A 25780-nucleotide genomic window follows, 5' to 3' on the forward strand; every position below is an offset into this window, starting at 1 on the left:
ATCTCTTATTGTAATTTTGGTTAGCAGAAGCTGATACAATAAGATTTGACAAATGTTCTAGAGCTATTTTTCAAGTCGTATTGTACAAGTTTATTTACTAACAATTAAATAAATATAATATGTACTTGACAATAATACAATATATATATATAGTCACGTTATATTCAAATTGTTAAGCATGATCAAATCAGATCACAGATTCACGATGATTGATACAAGTGGGAAGCGATTGACAATTTAAAACCGAGAAAACATGAACACGCGAAATCGGAAAAATGCGAAATTAATTCTATCTATTTTTACGATTGCTTGTTTTTCGGTTCCGTAATTTCGCAATTTTGCGTTTCGACCTTTGAAAAAAAAATGCGACTAAACGCGACTTTGGAAACATCTAGTTTCTTTGTACATAGTAATTGTTAAAACATAATCAAAGTACTGAAGTACTGAACATCAGATGACCGTAGTCTGGTCCTCTCCCTTGCAACACACGGGTATAACAGCCAAATAGATAAAGGACAGAGAACCAGTCTACAGATGACCAGAAGTTCTTGTAGATGGCCAAAAGCACTTGTTACAGAAAAAAATCCCATCTCTATACCTGAAATTGAGATTAATGTACAGAGACAAGTTCGTGCGTTGATGATGAATAAATGACAGGAAAATCAACCTCGCCGTAATTACTATTATATTGTAGTGATATGATAAATCAGTATTTTGTGTTGACGCCAGATCTTGGATTTTTTCATATTTTTATAAACACGTGACTATTTAGAGATTTAAATATTGAAAAAAGACTAAAGACTATGATCACATGTTTCCCTTTAAATGTCTTTAGATAGTTTTCGTCGTTGAAATGCTGCATTATTGACGACTCTACTACGACCTTTTCCTTTTATTTAAATGAAAGACTTTTGTTATTTGGACACTTTCTGATGCGGAAAAAACATTGATTTCTAAATGTAATATTATTTAACAGCATTGCATTACTTTGTCAAGGCACCCCCTCCCTTTTACCCCACCACACACACGACTATGACTCGCATCATTGACTATAATAAATAACAATAGAGACTTCAAAATAAACTGTTTTAAGGAATCAAAATAATTCAATTAAACGGCAAGAGCAAAAAATAATTATTAGAATATTAATGTTATTATAATAATATAAACTCTTTGCTAGGGCACTGCACAAAGTGTTAGTATGCTGAGCTAAAATAAATCCTCCTTTTTAAATCACATCGAGCTTAAGTAACGGATTTACATACATGTACGTATTACATTTGATTTGATTTAACATGACCAAATATCTATCATTCCAAACAGGATCTTGGACTAAGAAATATATTAAGTTGTTTCAAAACAGGACATACACAAATATTATTTCAAGAAATAAAAACTTGTGAAAGAATACTAATCAAATATGAGATTTTGCAACTGTTTTATATTTTGTTTTATATATTCTTTTTCAAATGGAAATTCGGTTCATAGAGGGACCCGACAAACAAGCGAATTCAATTTGGACGTGAGTATGAAATAGTGTTTGAATTTGTTATTATTCAGAGCACATTTGTCTTGTTACCAATGTAACACTTACAGTAAAGTGTTGTTGTTTTCTTTTTCTTTCTCTCTCAAATATATGCACACATTACGAAGTTGTAGAAGTATTCATTTGTTTTGTATAATATCCAGACAGTGGTGGTTGCCCTAATACCTCCAAAATTAGTCTTACATTTTGTATACAAAATAATTTACAAGTTGTATACTTTTTACTGATTTACTGTGTGTATTGCTATATGTGTTTCTTTATTCTACATTGGCTAGAGGTAGAGGGGGAGGATTGAGATCTCACAAAACATGTTTAACCCCGCCGCATTTTTGCGTCTGTCCCAAGTCAGGAGCCTCTGGTCTTTGTTAGTTTTGTATGTTTTTGAATTTTCAATTAGTTCATTTATATGTTTTAGAGTTTAGTGTAACGCCCATTTTCACTGAACTAGTACACAATTTCAAAGGGACCAGCTGAGGACCACCTCTGGGTGCGGGATTTTCCCGCTGCGTTGGAGACCCATTGGTGGCCTTCGGCTGTTTTCTTCTCGGGTTGTTGTCTCTTTGACATATTCCCAATTTCCATTCTCAATTTTATTTGATGTGGTTATCGATCAGTATTTCAAGGTATAAAACGATTGATATATTAAATTTCTGAGAGCGTAACATATTATGAACATCATTAAGGTGGTACCCAACACTTTCACTTAAATAAATGTGGCTCGTTAAATTTTCATAAAATTTTGACAAAGTATTTACTTTGACCCTTTGACAAATATATATAAAAAAAAATTGAATCAACCAATTTATCGGAAAAATTACACTGGTTATATAGCAGTTTGACAAACATTAATTTTGATCATTCAGAAGCTTTTAAAATATTCCCTTGAAACACAATGTAATTAAAACGTTTAGCTGATTTTACAGAGTTATCTCCCTGTAGTGTTAGGTACCACCTTAAGTTATGTGTGGCATGAACAATTTTTTAAAGTATTTGTTTCTATTTTACACTCTACTCATGCTCTCATCTCTTTCACAGGAATACCTACAGAAATTTGGATACATGGAAAAACAAAATGTCACTGAAAGAACTGGCGGGACATTTGGTTCTGCTCCAAGCAGTGCAGTGTCGCTTAGGTACATACATTACAATATAATAGAGAATTCATGAAACATCAAGCTACAACAATGTATAATGTAATATCCATACGTTATAATTTAGCAACATAAATTATATGCCCGATCTTTAATCAAAATAAGATTAGTCATTTTAAAATTGACCCGTTAGATTTTTCTGCTGCGACGAAAACATGTCAAGTATCACTTCTTTTTTTTCAAAATCTCCCGAGGACACATTTTAGCAATAAGTTGCACATCGTATCATGTAGTCATTATATGTAATGACATTTATATGTAATGACATTTTACGCTTACAAAAGGCTACCAAACGATAAACTAAGACACACATACACATACACATTTATAGAGCGTTTTTTTTTTCTTCTTTTTTTTTTATATATATATTTAGGGAATTTCAACGATGGAATAGCTTAACCGTAACCGGCACTCTTGACGATGCGACAATGGAGTTGATGAACAGACCACGTTGTGGCCTTCCAGACCCTAAAATACCTATGGGAGAGGTCAAACCTTTCGTATTAGGTATATTTGTTAAATCGCTGTCATCATATCCATATTCTGTTGAATCGTTTTTCATATTACTACCAATGTCCCGAGACCTGAGGTCGAGTGATGATATTGTGACTAATCTTAGAAGTATGTGTTGCATTTTCTCTGTATTACATGCATACAAGGGGATGTAGAATATTACATTAATGTGACGACACACACGAAAGATTGAACATGATTATAAGTATACGCATTGTTTATTATTATTTACTGATTTAAAGGCAGTATTGCATTCAATGTTCAACCATAGTTTATTGAAAACTTTTAGCTATGCATGTCCCATAAAAACATTATTTTATACTTCAGTCATCCGATTGTGTATCGTATGAGGCATCAATTTTTGAATCTTTGTTGTATGAGGGTCTTGGTGGGGTCAATTATTTCTTTTTTCTTAACTGACCGAACATTACATTGATATATCAGTCTTGTTTGCACTAGCTGAGATAGATACAGTTATGAAATGACTCTGGTCTAGTCTAACATGATTACTTCAATTTCTTTCATACGGACAAAGATATATTCTATCAAGGGTTAATGTATGATAAAATATAGTTATCGTTAAAGACGGGATTAATTTTGATTACTTAAAAATGTATGATAGAAAATAATCGTGTACATCCGTTGTAAATATAATCAGTTTATTTAAATAAGTGTTGTTAAGTGTTAGTTCTGAAAAAGGCACTATAAATGTATAAACAGTTGTGTGTATAAAGAAGGGCTGTCTATTTATTTATATTGAATATAGAACTTGCATCTTTCGTCAAAAACAACAAAATATTCAAAATTTAAAAACCCATTCCAAGTACAAAATGTACATGAATGATTGAGCATTAGCACAGTAAATGTATAACGTCTGACTCAAATGACTTGCTTTCAAAAATGCCATGGCAGGCACACTAGTCTTATTAAAATTTAATAATGATATTTTTCTTTATATTTCAGGTCCGAAATGGAACAAAAAGTCTCTCACATACAGAATAACAAGTACTACATCTGATTTATCCGCAGCTCCAGCCAGGTACATTTTGTATTTTCTATTTGCATTAAATTATAAACTCATAGGAAACGATTTAAAATCTTGGTGCTACATGTACATTGTAGTTTGCTTTGGAAAGAACATCTATCTAATGAAATCCCGAGACGTCATGTAAATCCTGTCAGCTATACATTTGCGATTTTTCCATCTCCTTGTTGGCTCCTACATGTATCTTCGTAAAAAAATGATTAAGAAATAATTCATAGGGGCTTGAATATATAGTGATTTTACCACGGGTTGGCCCTTTATGACAAATATTTTACCCTGAGCGATAGCGATATATTCAAGCCCCCATGAACTACTTCGATTCTAATAGGACAAATACGGCAATTGTTTTGGATCGAAGCGCTCTAGGTGATGGCATTGTTTGCGGTTCCCGTTAATAAACGCACTATCAAATTTACGAAAAATAACGGACCAAACTAAATAAATGATGATGCTTACACTATTCATAATAACATATTTAGATAAGTTTGGATGAATCTAAATGATTACTGTACTTATACGTCTCATATGTATACTAAAATGGCTAATATAACACATTTTAGCATCTTTTGTTAACGTTTTCTTGTTGTGATGATTTTCGGTTTCATAAGCGTGTATTTTCCCCTAAAATGCTTATACATGTACTCTGATGTCAGGTAGCTCATTCAGAAAAAGGCATATGACGTGGGAGTACGATCGGAAGAGCCTAAAACAATATATTCATATTTTACCACGGGTGTGACAGTACTCAAAGCGTTTGAAGGACGTCATGTTAGAATCATCAATTTAATATTTATACCATCTAATCAAAAATAGTTTCACATTAATGATAACGCATCTTTTCCAAAATTATATCGTTATAATAAATTAGAACAAGAACTTGCAATATTCAAAAATAAAATAATGTATGACCATGATAACACAGGAGGCCTTGACAAAGGCGTATCCATCCGTGTTGAAAACTTTCAAATTGGTGGATTATATAGGGAATCACTGAATCATAACTGGAGCGGACCCCCTTAGGTCAGTCAGCGGGCACCCTTATAAAAAGTTCTTGATCAGCCACTGCTTGATAAGAGAAAAAAATCTTCTTTTTTTTTTAGGTCTGAGCTTGCTAGAGCATTCAAATTCTGGACAGATGTAGCAGATATTGAGATTACAGAAACTTCTGGTTCTAACAGTGACATTGTAATATCGTTTGAAACTGGGGATCATAATGATGGTTCTCCTTTTGATGGAGCAGGTAAGATATGTATGTATAAGAGATTTCAGAAAGACTGTCAAGTGGTGAATTTTTGCGAGAGGTTTGTTTTACCATTGCACATTTGATTTGTGAAAAATGCTAGTTTAAGAATATGTGACATGTATAAAATTGAGAAGGGAAATAGGTATATGTCAAATAGACAACGACCCGACCAAAGAGTAGATAACAGCCGACGGAAATGGATGTCATACTAATCTCCAAATTATATAAATGAACTAAAATTGAAAAACATATAAGACTAACATTGGTCAGAGGCTCCTGACTTTGAACAAATAAAATCTCGTGAAAATAATACCGATTACATGTAGAAATTTAAAAACTTTAGCAATGCAAAACTGAGCACTGTCAGTTTTACAATAAATGTTCTTGGTTTGTTTATTGTAATTAAGATCGATTAAATACTTCAGTAAAATATCGGAAGATCTTGTATTATTGCAAACTATTGTAACTATTTAGCAAAGACCAAAATTAAGTATAATTATTCGAGAAACAACTGGTCAATTTACATTGCATTCAGAAAAAAAAACATACCGAATAGTCGAATAGATAAAAGAAAATGCTAATTAAACATCGCTCCAACATAAAAAAAAAATTTGAAACGATTAAAGCTAAAACAAACTGATGGCCTTATGTTTAAAAAAAAGATTTATAAGGCAAATATGACAGACAGCAACTAACGACAGCTTCTTAAACAAAGGCTTCTGATTTGGGACAGGCACACAAAGAACATCGCGGTATCGATCATGTTTGTGAAACTCTAGGGGCTGCTTCATTTGTTCTAGGTCGGGCTATGCCCGGTTCGCCCTATCACGTGACCGGGTTAAATATGGCTGAAAATAAAACGAGTGGAACCGGCTGATTTAAAAATGGCGACAGAAGTTCAAATTTATACTTTTTTGCTTTCTAAGCTAGGGAATATAAAAGATGAACCTATTAACAATAAATATATATTTTTAAAATGCAATCTTTTTTTTCCGAGGCCTAATTCATCATAAAAACGTTTCACGGAGATAATTTTATAAATTTGAAAATAAAATGTAGTATGGCAATTTAATATCGTCATAGTGGACCAATGCAGTATCATGTAATATACTAGTCTGATTGTCAAAAATCAATCTTCACCTTTTAAATTCCGATAATTTATCTAAAATTGCGCTTCCCGCCATACTTTTATGACCGGTTGATTGCTTGCCGGTGAGTGAAGACCGGCGAGGGCGGCGTATGCCTATTTGCGCCGGCGGCTGATTTTACAGCAAATGAAGCGACGGTGCCTATACCGGAAGCGTCGACCGGGCTAACCCGGGTTAAGCCGCTGTGGCAAATGAAGTACTACCAGAACTCATCCCCAAAACATGTCAAGTTCGCAGACAGTGCACAGAAATAAACCACGTGACAATGTTTAGATCAAAAGTACCAAATTTTTCATTTTTCCTGCGTATGTGTATCCTTCAACATTGTTAACAAACATTAGCACGGGGCAAGCATATACATACAGTAATAAAATGATGTCCGATATTTCAGGTGGAGTCTTAGCTCACGCATTCTTCCCGACAGGTGGAGTGTGCCATTTTGATGAAGGTGAAACATGGGTGATTAATAGTACAGGAATAGACCTTTTTACTGTTGGTGCGCATGAAATAGGACATCTCTTGGGACTTGACCATTCTAATGATCGAGCAGCTTTAATGTATCCATTTTATGGAGGATTTGTAGCAGATTATACCATACCAGCAGACGATAGAGCCGCCATTGTTGCTCACTACGGTATAGTAATAAGATAATCATCTTAGTGCACATGTCACTAGTTTCTGTAAACTTCGGTCATAGTACCTAGCAAGATGTTGTGATGTACATGTAGGTAAAAAAACTCTTAAAACGCTCGTCATGAATTTTGATACACAAAAAGATGCAGAATGACATATTTGACGTTATTATTTTAAGTATTACTTTAGTTTTAGATTAATTGAAATTATAACATTCTAGTAAGGTGGTTCCAAACACCTTGACTAAAATTAGTTTGGCTCGTTTAATTTTCATAAGATTTTGACCAAATATTTACTTTGACCCTTTTAAAAAATATTAAAATGTAAAAAAAACTTGAACCACACACTTCATCAGAAAAATTTGACAAACGCTAATTTTGATCTTTGAGAAGCTTAATATTTCCTTAACAATATAGAATGTGATTAAAACGTTATATCCCTGTAGTGTTATATGTACCACCTTAAGACTGTTTTTTGTTTCAGATTAATTAAAACAATAATATTACCTTGCCACACCGTGTGTAAAATGTATTTCGGGATTTCTTTTCGAAAAGACTGTGGGTAATGGAATAAAAAAAAAACACGTATCACACACATTCTTACATGTCTTTCTCTGTACTGTTGTTAGCTTTAGTTCTAGGTTATGTCGATTGCTTAATGGTGCATTAGACCCATTGTGTCAATAAAGCGAAGTGTCAACTGTACCAATCATATAGTTATTTAACTAAATTAAATGTTTTAATGATGAAACTAGTTTGAAATCAGCGACTCTGCATCTTTACATGTATTCCTTATTAAATTTCAAACATTTTTGTCTACAGGTGCAAGAACTACAAGCGATGGCGTCACTGAAAGCCAAAGTGCTATGACTACAGAAGCAACCAATGATATGGTCACGAAAGGTTCAACCAGTTCAGCATCACAAGTAATAAGTGGACATCGCGTCATCTCACTCATCATGCTAACTATCTTGTATCATTTTGACGTCTTCAACATTTCATAGACTGAGTGTATCAATGTTATTTAATCATTACGAATAAAATAGTTTCTCGTACTTCTTAGTAATGGTACATGTATGTTTATAATATTTTATCAGTTATTACAAAATTCGACTAATGTTCTGTTTTCTCTGCTTGCTTTCGGGTAGGTGTGTTAACCAAGACTTATTAATGACTCTCGAATCAAAAGTTATAGCCAATAGGCCAATATCAAACACAAAGAGTAAGTCAATAATTTGAAAAAAAGGAGGTCAAATACGAATTAAAAGGTACCATAGGGAGAGTCAAACTCATAGATCGAAAATAAACTGACAAGGCCATGGCTAAAAATAAAAAGACAAACAGACAAATTAAGATGATTAAGCCCATAGAGAGTAGGACGACAAGTTTGCATATCAGCAGGGTAAGTACTCTGCAAATTCTCTAGTAAGGTATACTATTCGTGATTCCTTAAATTTACATGTGCGTGAATTTGATGAAATTGAAAATTTTACAACGTTGGCGGTTTTCTGTTAGGATGTAGTACATGTATATACACGATGCACAATACTTCTTTGAATTCCGCTTAACGATTTAAAAACCAAATTGACCATTGAAAATGTTTTGTGTGTCTTATTTATCTTCAGATAATTTTGTATCGTTGGGTAGCTGTTTGATTGAGGTCTAAACCGCACCCCATGTCTTGATATCATTGACAGCTCTTTGTTGGTATAAAAAAAGGTGTGGTATGATTGTCAATATTACAACTCTTCACAAGAGACCAGATCACACAGAAATTACCAGCAATAGGTAACCGTACGGCCTTCAACAATGAGCAAAACCAATACCGCATAGTCAGTTATGAGAGGCTTGAAAAAAAAAAAAAATATCTATATAGTTATAGGTCACCGTACAACCCTCAGTAATGCCAAAAAATTGTCAGCTATTATTTAAGTTCCCGAAAACAAACCGAACTAGAAACCAAAGGCTAGACCTATGAAAAGATAAATATGAAAGCTAGCAAATATCAACCACTGTTCCTCTTGCTTCCAGTTAGTTCAGTATATGTTACAATTCAGAAATGTAGAATTTAAACACACAGAGTCAACCTATCATAATTATCAGGAAAAGAAAAAAAAATGAAAAATCATTCATACAGTTACATGTATATCAAATAATGTATTCAAGCATTAAAACTACCTTGGGAAATTGTAAAGCATGCTCTGAAAAAGACGTCGGTCACCAAAAAAAAAGCATGCTCTGAAAAAGACATCGGTCACAATAAATGATTGCGAGTTCTTTTTGTCATCTGTGTCGTTGAATTGCCTTATGTCAGACATCTTCTTTTATTCTTATGAGATTTATAAAGTTATAATTATCCTTGCGTCTTCTCAAATCGATCATTACCAAAATCGATCAGCTTTTAAATCACCACATATAGAACACTAGTTTACAACCATTTGAGTTTCCTTATGTGATCATTCCCATACAAAAAACAAGAGGCAAATAAAAGTTTAGATTTTCATTGTTATTATTCTTATGCAAACGTAAAAGCTTGACATTCTGAGGCTGTTATGTCGTCGATTCAAATCAGAACTAAAAGTTGATTTAGTTATTCAATAATATTAATGTTCTATTTCTATTACAGTATTAATGTGTCATGTTGTCTCTTATGGAGTGTCGTCTCATTTGTCATCATACCACATCTTCTTTTTATATTATGTACACTGTTGTTATATCTACCTTCAAAGACCAACTTTTAGTTTATTAGTAACACAAATTTTACCTCCTAAACAAATATCGTGGTGTCATCAATTTGAAGAATGAGAGGCTAAAACTATCACGTAACTTCGAATTTCGAATTTGTATATAGAATATGTTCGCCAACAGTATTATTCAAAGTAAAGAGACTACAAATGTACGTCCACATCTAGCCCCTCGAATATAAAACCAAGAATACGAAAGAGTGTAGTACGCCACATGATGATCGTCTTAAAAAGTAATAAATGTTTACGAAAAAATATATGATTTAACCTATCTATTGTAAACTTTCCATTTCAATCTGTCTTTTGATCGTTTACCGTTTGAGCTATTCCTTTGTCCATACTTTCGATAAAAATATTCAATTAACGTCGAAAACTACGAAATACATTTGTAGTACGTGAATAATCGTGGTGTTTTATTTAGTTTCATGGCAAAATTCAAAGTTTATTATGATAAACATTTTATTTTAGCCAATAACATGCCTTCCTTTTAAAGCGGTGCTAAGCTTTACAATTAAAATGTTTCGTAATAGCACAATAATAGTCAATTTGATGTAATATAAGGGAAAAATACACAGAAAGACAAAATGCAAACCAAATAATAATACACAAGGATTAAGGGTGGGACTCTTTAATATGACAGTCATTAATCTTTCACAAACTGACATTTAAAGCCTTCTGTTAACAACTAAGGGGTAAATGTTAAATGTAAGAACATCTAGAAATATATTGTTTACTGGTCATCTGATATACATTTATCTTGAAGAAATGTGGCAGGAGCATCATATTCAGGTCCACCTTCTGTAACACTGTTGGTCTCCAAGTCATAAACATAGTAGCTGAAAACCAGCAACATGATAATCGATTAGAATAGAAAAATATAACATAAAAAAATTTCTTACCAATTCAATATTGTGCAAATGCAATTAAGGCATAAACCATTTATATTATGTAAGTGTGTGTTTTAGTTTTCTTTTCTTTTCTCTATTTCTATGTGTTTTTTGTTGTTGTTTTTTTTTTGTTTTTTTGGGGGGGAGGATGCCTTTTTTTAGAAGTTCTTTTAGGGTAAAAGCTTTTCATAGCTATATTTGATATATTTTATCTCTTATATAAAACACTGTCTATAGGAACACGTGAAACTCACCTTAGTTCTTTGAAGAAATAAACTGTGTTAGGTTTATCGTAAATTGCTGCATCAATGTCGTCTGGTACCCCTTTGAACGCATCCTTGATAAGAGACTCCGATCCAGGAACAACGCTTTTTGTTTGTAAGTCAAACTTCCATACTTTAGTTGCCTATAATAATTATGACAATACAGAAATGTATTAAAAAAAGAAGAATGACAATCTTACCCTTATATATCGTGCCATTTTGAAATTGCTCCACAGCTGGAAATGAAATTCATGTAGCGTACTATAAGTTTTTATATAGATTAGACCGTTGGTTTTCCCGTTTGAATGGTTTTACACTAGTAATTTTTGAGGCCCTTTGTAGCTTGCTGTTCGGTGTGAGTCAAGGCTCCGTGTTGAGGGCCGTACCTTGACCTACATGCATAACGGTTTACTTTTATAAATTGTTACTTGGATTGAGGGTTGTCTCATTGGCACTCATACCACATCTTCCTATTATACTAGTACTAATGAATTATTAGATATACTACATCTAATAACTCATTGGTACAGTGAAACCGCAAACTTATAGTTTGTAGAGTTTTTAATATTCATTTAATATTTTAAAGAGTTCCATGCTTATAAAGTTTAATGGTAGGAATACAGTAGTTTTGTCCATGATTTCTGCATATTCATGTCAGGCTTTGATTATTTCCATTGTGACCAATTTACAAAACAAACGAGATAAATGTTTACAGTTAAAGTCTCGAAACATAGCAGAATGTTATTTAAATATAATTTTTAATTTTATCCGGAAAGAGCCTAGTACCAACAGATTTTGTGGTATTACTATCAAAATTGTATTTTAGATTCAGTAAAGGTCAACTATATAGATCTACATTCTGTTCAGATCCATTCGTTCATGATCATATTCTATAATCAACTAAAAGTACATATCGTTGGTTATTAGTTACTGCATGTCAGCGTGTTTCCCATTTATATAATTGTTTTTATCTTGTAAAGATTTTTAAAGCTGGCCTTACTGTATGAATTTTACCCATTGTTGAAGGCTATACTAGAATATACTGTTGCTTTCAATTCACGTCATTTTGACTTTATTGGATAGTTGAGGGCCCTCATGGGGTTTTTGGTTATGTGATTACTTGGTCGTTTTTTTAATGATTATTTGATTATTAAGCCAAATATTTCACGATTATTTGATTACCTAGGACTGTATTTTTAGTTTATGATTAATTTATTTGATTACTAAAGATAAGCAAATATTTAATGATTATGTGATTATATTGGCAAAAAAATGGTGATTATGTGATTACTAGGACCCCCCCATGAGGGGCCTCATAGTTGCCCTCATTGACAACATACCAAATAAAAACTTGTATGAAAAAAAAACCATTACAATAACCGTTAAGGTAAGTGCATCGCACACTTCTATCGTTTTCGTTTGAATGATATCAAATACAGGACAGGATGTGATGGACAGAAATATGATTTGAGAGGGCCAGGTTGGGGCTAATAGAATAGGGGATGATGAGCCAAATCTATCGAAACATAGGCCGACAAAAATTATTAAGAATAGAGAAAAGTTCGCAAAAGTTTAATAAATAATAGCTAGGATGCTGAAATATAAAGAATACACACAAAAAAAAAAGGGCTAAAAAACTAAAGAATACAGCTATAAAAATTATTATTATATTTAAGATCATGATCGTGGCGACTGATACATGCCACTGGATGTTGAACTAATAGCAAGCAATTATCTATACGTTATGATCTTTAAGTTCATTTTGGTTGAATCGAAATCGATATCACAAATATGTACGTGTATGTAGCTATATACTTTGTAGCTTTTTCTGTTTTTAATTCTGATTAATTGATTTATTTCCAGGGAATTAAATTGTAACATGGCTGGAATTCACAGTACTGACAACTTGAATAAGCAGGTATTCTAAGGACATACATTTCACACGTGAACAGTATTTATATGCGTCTTAATCTATCCGAATTAAATAATTTTACTTACACCAAAAATATATATTTCATTTTCACTTCTCGCAAACGCAGCGTGTGGATCCTCTGGGAAATCCTCTGTTATCATATTTCTTGAAACAGGATCCAGGTTATAATCAAATTCATAGACATACTTTCCTGGAAAAAAATTACGATAGTTTCTTAAACTCACTGCACACCCCGGTTGTTTTCAAATCGTTCAATTTTTTAAACGTCAAAATTAAAATCAAATTCAAAGTCAAATAACAAAAAAATAACAAAAATTTACGTAAATTCACCTCGCAACAGGGTAATTTTTGAACGATCAACTTTCCCAAACGTTCGCAGTAGAACCATTCAATGTGTGTGTGTACTTGAAGATCGTTGTAACCAAAGTTATTATAATAACCTTGAATAGCTACCGACCGAAAGTAATTATATATATTGTAATGTGACTTACAGATACAAACTTATTCATTATGGTGCAGATGTCATTCGATTTATTATCTAATACCCTCCCGAAAAAAACAAATAAACAAATAAAAAACAAAACAAAACAAAAACAAAAACAAAACGAACGAACGAACGAACGAACGAACGAACCAACCAACAAACAAACAAGCAACATACAGAATTTAAAATGTTTGTTGCTGTCACAAATGATCAAAACTGTTAACACAATCAATTATAGTTATCTCCTTGGAAATCACTCAACATCTCCTATTTTTTTTTACATCAACAACAATAACTGAATTATATTGTTTTTATTTTATCATGATTGTCTTTTCCCGGAATTTTTGTTTTGTTTTGCCATCGAATAATACATTTTGTAAGCCAACCTGAAACTTGAAAGAAACTCAACCAGTAAAAAATGGATGCGTCCGAAGCAGTAAATTATTGATATAGAACGCCATACATGTATGTGTATCAAGTTTACCTTTAATGAAATATGTGTGTGTTACCTTTTATAAAATATGTGTATGAAGTTTTGGGGTTAGTGAAAGCAGCATCAGGATTATAGAAGATCCCGGAAAATATTGATTCTGTTCTTGTTATTCTTCGTAAGCCAACATCGTCATCAATTACCAATACATATACATCTTCTACAAAAGCTATAGTCATATCCATTGCTGGGGCTGTAAGGTAACATATACTTACAATATATTAAACTGTTATGAGTAACATATGTTTTATGTGTTTCAATGATATAATTATGTACATTGTCGGAAATGTATCAATGTATTTGTATGAGCTTTAAAAACAGGATGAAAAGCGAGGCTCGCCGAGCTGTTCTATTGCGAGTACAAATACATTTGATATATATATAGATTCTAACACTGCATCGAGTGTAATACGATATTTATCCACTCGAGAAAGTTAAATTTTCAAATTTAAAACGCGAGGCTTGCCCAAGCGTTTTAAATATTTAAAATTTAACTGTCGAGAGTGGATAAATATCGTATTACACTAGATTTGGTGGTGAAATCTGTTTCTCTAATGTTGCCTTTATTTCTAACATTATGCAGGCAAACTTATTCCTTTTCGAATGATCTGCAAACAGTTGTGTTCTTTCTATGTGACGTCATCATGCATGGTCGCCTTTTTTCATGCCGTCACAATAGGAAATTTAGAGGAAAGCAAGAAAATTCGACGTCATAATCGGATTTTAACCAATGAAGTACTGACATCAAAAGAACCACACGTTGATTAAATTTTTTCGGCAGAAAGGGATAAATTGACGAAGAATTAGAATATATATATATATATATATATATCCGACAGTGTACATATACTGTTTTTATCTTGTAATTTACACCCGACACTTAATACATTATTGAGTTTCAAACCAATATTTTTTTTAACAACTCACCTCAGAAAAATCAAGAAATAACCAACTTTTGATATTAAGCATTCAAAATCAACACTTTTAACTCTAGATACTAGCAGTATATATTCGTGCAAGTTCTAATATATAATTTTATTACATTTAGTTGCAGCTTGAAATGACATATAACAAACAGCTGGCTTTCCAACAAGTCCCGCCGGTCTACTTTGTAGATCATTTGCATCAAGTAAGTTTTGAGTAACTGGGTCGGGAGTTGTTCCTATTTTGTATAAATAAAAAAATAATTAAAAAAATAGAAACACACGAATCATTAGAACAAACAAAAAATAAGTGTATTGATTATAATTATGAAAACACAAAAAATATATATTTCACATCCGAAAATAATTCATAACTTTTGGGTTGAAATATTATGGTTTCAAATACAAAATTTAATCCTGGTATCTATGAAGTAAAGACAACTTCCGAAGCAATGTTGTCGGCTCACCGAACATTGCCGAGTTTATAAGCTTCGGTCCTTGCTTGGACGTGTATCATGGTTTCCAGTCATCGTACCTTGTACCAGCAGATCTCTTACATGTAGGTATATCATTTTCATATTTTTGTTTAATCTTAAGATATTGATTACATTCGTCACAACTCGGCCGATTCTGAACGGAGTCACCCGAGGATTGCCGATTGATATTGATTGGTGTCATATCTGATCGTGATTTCTTTGACGGAGATCAATTTTCTCATCATTAATTTTTAGATTTTGTCTGCCTGTTAATTTGTAAATTCACTTGGCTTATCGGTTTATTTCTATAATCTGCATTCTCTTAAAACTTTAGTGGTATATTTTTTCATCAAGTAATTTCAGAGGAACTGGGTTGTAGTTTGAAATTCTGGTCCTTTTTAGTACAAATAGCAATATAGTTGAACACAAATCCATTGCATAAACAAACAAAACAATATTTGTGTTACAGCCGATTAACTTGAGTGTGAAGATAAAGATAATATAGGTAAAGGATGATGTGGTATGAGTGCCAATGAGACAACACTCCATCCAAATAACAATTTAAAAAGCAAACCATTATAGGTCAAGGTACGGCCTTCAACACAGGGCCTTGGTTCACACCGAACAACAAGCTATAAAGGGACCCAACATTACAATTGTAAAACCATTCAAATGGGAAAACCAACGGTCTAATCATTATATAAAAAAATGAGAAACTAGAAACACGCATAAATTACATATTAAACAAACGACAACTACTGTACATCAAATTCCTGACTTAGGACAGGTGCAAACATTTGCAGCGGTATTAAAAGTTTCAATGGTACCAACTTTTCTTTCTTTTGCTGAGGCAATAGACTAGTATAACATCACAACATAGAAAAATATGCGATTGATTTTTTGGTGGAATACACTATTTTTTGTCACGTTTATAAGTACGAATATGAATCGTGAAGACTAGTATTATTAGGTATAAGGTATAATACTACCATCATTGGATGTAGCCTGGTTCTACTGATATATAATAGATTGATTATCTGTTGGACTAGTCTACTCTTAAAGAAGGATAGTTTACCCAATATAATACTATAATTTAATCCTTTACTTACACACTCAATGCAATCATCTGCACTTATTATTATAAACGTGACAAAAAAAATAGTATATTCCACCAACAAACAAATCGCATATTTTTTGTTATCCATAACCAGTTATTAAGTAACTAAAAGCCTTACTACTACAAAAAATTGCACGATAAACTGCAGTCCGATCACTTGTCCAATGTACTTTTTTGTTCGAGAAGACTTTTTTAGCTGCGGTACTACACCGGTTTTTTTCCGATTTAATACCGCGGATGAATCCGATTCCCGAAGATCTCTAGCAATGCAAAGTTTGTAAAGGGCAGTAAGTAAAATATTGATACGACCCCTGCATATTTCTTTATTACAAACCATTACAAACTATTTATTAACCCCTTCTCCTGAATCGGATATCTCTGTACATTAGGGCTATTACACAAACCTCCCTTTTGCTTATATGCAAATTGTCAATTTAAAAATACAAACATATCACAGTACTATAAAGAAACAATTGGTCGACAAATAAAGATGCATGTTCATCGTTATATATCATTTATATTTAATTTTGGATGTAACGCGTCTTCTGATTGGCTGACGTCGTTTTGTTTATCATATCATAGACACAATTTTGTCATGTGACCATTACGTCATCAACGTTTTTTTCACGATTTACGCCGGTTTTATTGGAATTTAGAATTAAATTATAAGAAATAACTGTAATATATTTTCAGTCTATTTAAAATAACATAAACAATGTGGTGCACACTGTTAAATGACCCGCGTTATTCATTGTGCACCACATTTTTTTATGTTATTTCTTCATAGACAGAAAAAATATTACTTAAATAAAAAATATGGAAAAAGTGGCATTTCTTATACATATGAATATACATGTATGCACAGTTAAATGAACAGTACCGAATGAGCTTTGTATTCCGGCAAGATCATCTGGTGAAAGAACGGCAGCTGGATTTCCCGTAGCAGGATCCCATGGATACATCATAGATCCTGGAACATTGGAATGACCCAATCCTAAAATATGTCCTATTGCATGTGCGCAGATTGGGAACAGATCTGCGCCATTTCCACCAACATCCCAAGCCTCAGCGTCGTCAAAATGGAGTCTCCCATCAGGTGGATACCAAGCATGTGTGACAATTCCTCCTGAATAAATTTTAGATATTTACAAATGATTTTTTGAGTCTTTTCGTATTTTGATGATCGGATCCAAAAATAACATAAGGAATAATCTAAATTCAAAAAGAATGTACGTCATTCCATTACAAGTTAGCATACACCCACAACGCTCTCAGTAACATTTTTTTTCTCACAAATTTCAGGTCTATAACCCAACAACAATATCAATTAAAACCGTGAAAATTGTACATGACTTTCATTAAGAGACGGGGGAAAAATAAGCACATGTATCTTATTTTGAAGAAAAAAATCGTCAAAGCTATTTTGTGTTATTGCACGGATATTGTTTCGCAGCCGTCGTCACGTCCGCCCACCGTACATCAACAAACTACATGTTTCGGAAATCCGGTTTAAAAGTGAAATAATATTTCAAAGAGAAAACAACTCGACCACAGAGCAGATAACAGCCGAAGTCCACAAATCACGGATCGATGCAGCTCGATGCAGCTCGGAGGTGGACCCTTGCTGGCCCCTAAATAAATGAATACATGCCTGGGCCATCAAATGGAAATCCGTCCCCATGGGCACCGAATTCAAACCGTATATCTATGTCAGCAGCAGCGGCTCCTGTAATCTCAGTTATTGTTATATCTGCTACGCTTGTCCAAACTGCTACAGATCTTGCTATAGTACTCCTATAAGTAGAAATAGGATTTGTAAGAAAACCTCGAAAAATATCCATTACAGGACATTTAACAGCGTGTTTCCTAGCAAATACGAAGCAAATTAACTAAAATACTGAAATATCTACAATAAAGATCGGGCTTCCTGTTTTCTCTCATATTCAAAAACGAAAGATCTATCTTATAGATAATATTGTAATCATATAAAAGATTTACTAGTGTCAGCGAGGATAGCCGGTAATTGCTTCAAAAAAAAATCTTTTTAGATTCCAATAATCGCACCTGCTCTATCTCAAGAAGATTAATTTTGTACAGTGTAGTGTACTACTTCTGTGAAACTAACATCAAAATTATTAATAAGCTACCAGCTCTTTCTCAAAATATTGACAATTCGATGTTAAGGGGGTCTAAAATTTAGTTTGACAGCTTCATTATGTTTTAAGACAAAAACTACACGTTGAAACGTAGATATTAATGTGTTTGATTGAAACAATATTCGTACATTTTATGAAAATATTAAATGTTCTATTGCTCAACGAACCCCGCATTTAACTAGGTTCCTAAATGTACGAACATTTTCTATGAAACCACGTATTCGCATGTGACTAGCTTTCTTAATCCCTAAAAATATAATGCAAGTTAAAGGAATGACTGTTATATTTTTCCGTCTACGAAGAAATAACATCAAATGTGTGGTGCATACTGAGTAACTTGCGTAATTTCTTAATTGGGAGTGCTGAAAATTTAAAAAAAAGATTTAAAACTAACTAATCTTTGGGAAAGCGGAACTCGACATGATCAATGATTTCAACTACTTAAGGCATGATCTGCTTACCCTTCTGGACCACCTGAGATCACGTCCAGTTTGTTGGGTTATTTTGGGGGGTTGGGGGGTTCGTGTTGCTTAGTCTTTGGTTTTCTGTGTTGTGTCTTCTGTGCTATTGTTTGTCTGTTTGTCTTTTTTTTTTTATTTTTAGCCATGGCGTTGTCGGTTTGTTTTCGATCTATGGGTTTGACTATCCCTCTGGTATCTTTCGTCCCTCTTTGACAATGTTTTCAATACATTACGTTACTTACCTTATAGTATCTGCAGTCACCTTTGTACTGCTTTTTGAAATTTTATACGTCAGGACTTTTTTACCCCAATCTCCGTTGCCAGCTGTAAATAATATTTTGATACATATACTAAACAAAACAATTTTACAATACTTCTATTGAGAATGAGTGGGGCGGGGGCGGGTTCAAATTTTGACGATTAAAAGAAACTATTTTTACTTATTTGTTTTACGGTTGAATGTATAATTATAAAACAGAGAGAAATCCTGGATTTCTTGTTAAAATAAAGAGACCATTGCTGAATGCTGGACTATTGAAGTAAATTGTAAACAGCAAGCAATATATTGTTGAATATAAAAAAATATATAAATATATAAAATATTTGCTACTTTCTGTTCATATCAATTCGGCTTTTCATATTCCAAAGGACTATGGGTAATCTCATTGTTCGTACAGCAAAATGAAAATAAGCGGCATTGGTTAAGTTTCGATTGTATAGCAAGTTTTTAAATTAATCCCAACGTTTTGGTGCAGTTTTGGAAATATAACCAAGAATGCATTAGATTCTGATGCAATCAGATTCAATCTTGTACATTTTTTTTGTACATTTGTAACAATACCATGTTCAGAATTCGTTGTACAACTGAGACTTTCAATGTTGACCCCTTTCTTTAAAGTTCGCAAACAGTGAAGCTGTGCGAAAGTGTAACCGTAGCAACATCAATGCAGTACTTTTAATCAAAATAAGATTTAACACAAACTTGAAAGATAAACCGACATTTTGTTTTACTTTATTTTCAGTCAAAAACTGAGTTGCTCAACATTGAGTAGTATATATACATGTACGACTAAGGATACCAATACAAATTATATAAAATGAAAGTAGGTATTAAAAATAATCAATTGAATTTTTTTAAACAATATTACACCTTTTAAAAATAAATTAAAAAAATAAAAGTGTAATATTATCATCTAAAATTACAAAAAGATAAAAAATAAAGAAAACATAACTTACATATCGATTAGACTAAATAACTTACAGTTATCGCAACAATACAGGAAAAGACAATTACGACCCGAAAGTTAGGTATGATTAATCGGAATGAATCAAGAGTGGCTCGAATATTCAGAGTGAATTTACGGGTAACCAAACCTTCAACTTTTGTATCATGCAATTACATTAGTGTATCGTATTCATAAACATTTTATATTAAAAATAATATGAATGACGTCTTTCCACATCGAGGCTGAAGAAACATTTTCCTATTTAAATATTTTTGTAACACATCGCGCGTTAGTTGTTGTCGTATGTCTGTAGAATTCTGGCTCAATGATTTTTGTTATTTTTTTATGTTGATGTTGATTGCATCTCAATATATTTTTGATTTAAATTGTGAAAAAGAACTTGTATAGGCTACACGAGATAAAACGCAATATAACCACGTTGGCATGTATCTGCTTAAATCACTTTTTCGTTTGACAAAAATTCGGTCTATAAAGTAACATTTAAATCGACGAAGAGACCTATAATATTCCTTATACAACAACACGCATATTAATTCTGTTTTCTGCCCATTAAATTCCTTTTAATAAAATTGAGAATGGAAATAGGAAATGTGCCAAAGAGCAGACAACCGCCGAAGACCACCCACCAATGGGTCTTCAACGCAGCGAAAAAATCCCGCACCCGGAATTGGGCCTCAAATGACCCCTAAATAAAAATGTGTACTGCATGTAGTTTAATGAAAATGGATTTCATACTGAACTCCAAAACATATAAATGAACTTAAATATAAAACAGCAACATACAAAACTAACAAAGGCCAGAGGCTCCTGAATTAGAACAGGTGCAACATTACCTTCCTGACGAATCCGACAATAATGGCAGACGATTTGACAGTTGTTGTTAATGATTTTAGTTAGCATTCACAATAAAATACTGATACAAACTGAGTTGTACTGTGCATATTGCTGTGTGTTTGTATTTTTCTATATTGGCTAGAGGTAAAGGTGGAGGGTTGAGATATCAATAAACATGTTAAACCCCGCAGCATTTTTGAGCTAGCCCGTCCCAAGACACATTGAGACAGGAGCCTCTGGCCTCTGTTATTATTGTATGATTTTTAATTTTAGTTTCTTGGGTATATTTTGGAGTTTAGTATGACGTTCATTATCACTGAACTAGGATACATTTTTGTTTAGGGGCCAGCTGAAGCACACCTTCGGGCGTGGGAGTTTCTCGTGGCATTGAAGACCCATCGGTGGCCTTCGGCTGTTGTCTGCTCTTTGACCGGGTTGTCGACTCTTTACACATCCCAATTTCCATTCTCAGTCTTATTTTGAAGCAGGAGAGTTAATGTAAATTACATTATTGCTTGACCCTTATAGGTGTTATTTTGCAATAAAAATTATATTAGTATACCTGAAAATGCCAGGGGCATTCCGTGTGGTGTAGGTTTGTCTTGCATTCCACATCTTGGAGTATTCATGAGTTTCACCGTTTTGTCGTCTAATTCACCGGTTACTGGCAGATGATTATATTCTTGAAAGGTTCTGTTGATATTTGCAAATGTATTTAAAAAAAACCCAGATATTTAAAGGAAGCCACATTCTTTAAATGTGCATTTTATTGAAAAGGTCGTCATATCTTAACTCATTTTGGTATACAGTAATCTTCAAATTCTTGCATGATAAGAAATAATATTAACGCACATTGTATTGCAATTAGCACTAGTGCCATAACAACCATTTAAAAACCATAACTTATACAGGTTCGAATTCGTTAAATATATATATATTGATACCTCTAGAGACATAATGAACTTTATTTGATTTTTTTTTCTTTGAAACCAAAACCACAGAAATGATGACTACGACCATGTTCTTCTAAAAAAAATATATTGCCTAGTTCCGGTCATTCTAAAGCTAAGCGTTGAAATAAATGAGTTCTACGGTTTACGGTTTACATTATGATTTGTTTGTTGGGTGTTTGTCCGATTGTCTTGGTGTTATATGCAATTACACAATTGTGCTATAAATTAAGCATACACTGCTTACTCCGTCATGTGCCATATTTGGTTAAGTCATAATGATTGTTAACCCGATCGTGTGCCATATATGGAACTGGTTGACATTGCTTGCCCAACCCGTAGTCATATACAAAAATGTATGGAGCTGCCTGACATTGCTTGCCCTACCCTGAGTCATATATTGAGCAGATCCACCTTACACTGTCGAGTGCCAATGGACACTGGCACATCCGTTTAATATTAGAGTAAATGTATTGAGATGTTTTCTATAAATTGCCAATGAGTGTGTTTTTTTTCTTCTCATTTGGGTTTTTGCTAAGAAGGGTTATCATACCTTAATGCATAGCTTGTCGATTCGTCTGATGTGTTTGAAGTTTTTAAGGATCGCAATCTTGGCATATATCCAAATTTTTGTAAAAAGTCCTGAAATGTAGAAAAAAACACAATAAATCATTATTTTAAAGAATTATATGAACCACAATTTAAGTTTGCTAGAAAATGATATTCTAACAAAACTGGGGGAAAAGGGGGGGGGGGGGGGGGGCTACAAGACGCAAAGAAAGGACGAATAAAGTACTAGGCGAAAAACATAAAAGGCGTGTGTCCTTATTAACTTGGTACTTTGCTTGGACAATACATTTATTACATGTTTTTCTGTGATTATTAATATATTGTAATTTTAGTATCGGCTATAAACAAGGTCGCAGATAAAAATAAAAAAAAAGACCTTTAAAGCATAAGATTAACATATGACTTAATAATTGATTCATTTGTGATAGCTTTACGCCGGATCATTAAGAACCAAAATATTATATCGCGGCGATATGAGTACTACATGTAGTAAACTAATAGTGTGGAGTGCATTCGAAGATGCAGAAGATTATAAAAATTATTTTTAAAATAGATCTTTATGTATTGACGTAAACATAAGAAGGATGTTTTGTTATGACAGACATTTAATAACCAATTCTTCCGTTTAAGATTAAATTATTTCATATTGTCACTTATATGGTGTTAATTACTTCCGCCTTTTTGATTTTGATTTCTATTTGGATATTATAATTCCGCCTTCTTATTTTTTACCGATTTTTTTTATACCGAAAATTCAAAAACAAAATAACGTGCATTCTTTATTGCGATTGTTCTACAATGGACAATCTATCGAAATTAATTATTTCGATATCAAGAATTCGTGCATAAAAAAAATGCTGTAGGAATTTACAATGCATTACATTTATTGCATTACCAAAAATAAAAACATTGTAAAATTTGACGAATTTCTATTTTTTGTTGTTTTCTTCAACAAGTCTAAAAAACATTTCTTTAAATAATATTACTTTCACAGAAACATACAACGTTGATTTTTATTTTGAAGATCTGATAAAGGGGTTCCCCATTTCCGTATTATATATATTCTTTATTTTTTTAGATAACTTTTCTCGATACTTTTTTTTATTTTTTGGCTATGCTTCTCCATTCTTTATATTTTGGTACCCTAATTTTTTATAATATGTTTTCCATTTTTTTCCCCACTTTTTGTCCTTTTTCTGTAGATTTGACTCATTATTCTCTATTGTGTATTACAACCCCATCAAGACAATCTTTTATGAAACCAAGGTCCTATTAGAATGAGAAATACAAATTAGAAGATGTGGTATGACCAGAGAACAAACGACATTATAGTAGTTTACAAGGATAGGTCATATTGCGGCTCCAACAATAAGCAAAACCAATACCGTGTAGTCGACAAAGGCCACGTAATGACAAATGTAAAACAATTTAAACGAGGAAACTAACGGCCATATCTATCTAAAAAAAATGGTAAAAAATGTTTAACACATCTACAAACGAACACCACTGAGTTGCAGGCTCCTGACATGGGACAGACACATACAAAATGGGATGGTGTGAAACTAATTTGTTGGCGTCAAACTTTTTCCATATCAGATTGCGATAGTGGTGATATTTAAACAAAGCAACACAAACTATTTAAATGTATAAACATGTATTCCTGATTTTAACTCTAGTTTCGCTGAAAAATATTTTAAATTATTAAGTAAAAAGCATACGATTGCTTGATGCTTGCATTGACGTAAAATTCTTTAAGTTTAGAAATTGTCAGTTTTACACTTTTAAGCTAGCTTGTTGATGATGTTGAAAATGTGATATGTGTCGACAATAACTTTTGTTTAGGTTGAAAGTTAAATTGTGCGTCCATTAACTATCTTTGTTTTTCTTAAAATTCATATATTCTCCTGGGAAAATGAAAAGCTATATGAATTCTTCAAAAATAAATTACGCAAGCGGCACACCAATTATAGCAAGCATAATACTAGAAAAAGAAAAACGAAATTAAAAAAAAAATACCTTGTTATTGATCTAGTTAAGATCTTGATGATTTTAACTGAATACTTAGCTTATTAATTTAAAATACAAACTGTGACACTCGAATCACTACAGCAAGGGCATTTCTTTTCTATTATTATATTGGTTGCAATGTATAACATTCAATATGAAATAAACGTGGTTATTTCACGCCTCTGACGTCATACAAAAATAGGCGTTGTCGATTAAGTCGGATCAAAACAAATTGTGAATGCATAGAAACAGATATAGTTCCTTACATTTTCTACTTAAATTTTATATAAAAACAAAATTGCCAATAGAATAAAAAAAATAATAAATAATGAAAGAATTCAAATATCGAAAAAAAAAACGTGCATTCGTGAATTAATGTGTTGTTCGGTCACTCGTTGAAAATTTTTCTCTATTTGAATTCTTCGATTATTTATTCTATAATTGTTCTTAAAAGTCTAACCAAAGTCAACGAATGTATTAAACTTAACCTCCCCCTTTTTTTCAATGTTGAACCCCTGAAACCTCATGTTCCACATCAATGCCAGAATGTTACACATAAAATTATACTTACATCAACATTTGTTTTGTCTGTCGATCTGGTGAATCGTTTTACATGTTGTCCTTGAATTAGAAGAAAAAAAGTTTGGAATAAAATTATCAATTTCATCGCGCTGTTTCTAATATCAAGAATTAATTCAAAGTAATTTTTAATTAAACGAATTAAGAATTTATACGACGGATGTTCATAGTCAACGTCCTACGACTTTTAATAGCTACGTTTGCATTAACTTAATATGTCCTTAAAACACATACATGCTTCATCCGGGATGTTAATATAGTGCAGTCAGAGGTTAAAAGAGCTTCGAGAAATAATTTTTATAAAAACGCATTTTTTACAAAAAAAATCTACTGAAGATATTTCTTGATCGAACTGAATGAATATTTAACCTTTGAATACGT

The 25780-nt window shown here is 32.6% G+C and overlaps 2 protein-coding genes across 2 annotated transcripts; one reads left to right on the forward strand and one right to left on the reverse strand.

The window, feature by feature from the left end:
- Positions 1–2560: 2560 nt before the first annotated feature.
- Positions 2561–8389, forward strand: LOC139526505 (hatching enzyme-like). Its single transcript, XM_071321658.1, has 6 exons — positions 2561–2679; positions 3071–3204; positions 4174–4249; positions 5356–5495; positions 7038–7280; positions 8101–8389. Exons 1-6 carry the CDS (start codon positions 2561–2563, stop codon positions 8280–8282), a joined length of 894 nt encoding a protein of 297 aa, XP_071177759.1. The 3' UTR covers positions 8283–8389.
- Positions 8390–10634: 2245 nt separating this feature from the next.
- On the reverse strand, positions 10635–25516 carry LOC139527949 (matrix metalloproteinase-19-like). The gene is made up of 11 exons (XM_071323643.1): positions 25392–25516; positions 22797–22885; positions 21856–21986; positions 19455–19536; positions 18247–18389; positions 17476–17721; positions 15122–15241; positions 14099–14272; positions 13171–13295; positions 11164–11315; positions 10635–10858 (listed from the first exon to the last, which is right to left on the reverse strand). The coding sequence occupies exons 1-11, from the start codon at positions 25485–25487 to the stop codon at positions 10753–10755; spliced, it is 1464 nt and encodes a 487-aa protein (XP_071179744.1). The 5' UTR covers positions 25488–25516; the 3' UTR covers positions 10635–10752.
- Between the last annotated feature and the right edge of the window lie 264 nt (positions 25517–25780).

Source organism: Mytilus edulis, chromosome 6 (assembly GCF_963676685.1).
Source record: "Mytilus edulis chromosome 6, xbMytEdul2.2, whole genome shotgun sequence".
Lineage (NCBI taxonomy): Eukaryota > Metazoa > Mollusca > Bivalvia > Mytilida > Mytilidae > Mytilus > Mytilus edulis.

What these genes read in the sequence shown, in the direction of transcription:
- LOC139527949 (XM_071323643.1), bottom strand. Translation starts at nt 25,487, where the DNA reads ATGAAATTGATAATTTTATTCCAAACTTTTTTTCTTCTAATTCAAGGA. An exon ending in ATTTCCATTTGATGGCCCAG is followed by an intron (nt 17,722 to 18,246) that starts GCATGTATTCAT and finishes AAATTTATTCAG; the next exon opens with GAGGAATTGTCACACATGCT. An exon ending in CGGAATACAAAGCTCATTCG is followed by an intron (nt 15,242 to 17,475) that starts GTACTGTTCATT and finishes TATACAAAATAG; the next exon opens with GAACAACTCCCGACCCAGTT.
- LOC139526505 (XM_071321658.1), top strand. Translation starts at nt 2,561, where the DNA reads ATGCTCTCATCTCTTTCACAGGAATACCTACAGAAATTTGGATACATG. An exon ending in AGCAGTGCAGTGTCGCTTAG is followed by an intron (nt 2,680 to 3,070) that starts GTACATACATTA and finishes ATATATATTTAG; the next exon opens with GGAATTTCAACGATGGAATA. An exon ending in CGCCATTGTTGCTCACTACG is followed by an intron (nt 7,281 to 8,100) that starts GTATAGTAATAA and finishes TTTTGTCTACAG; the next exon opens with GTGCAAGAACTACAAGCGAT.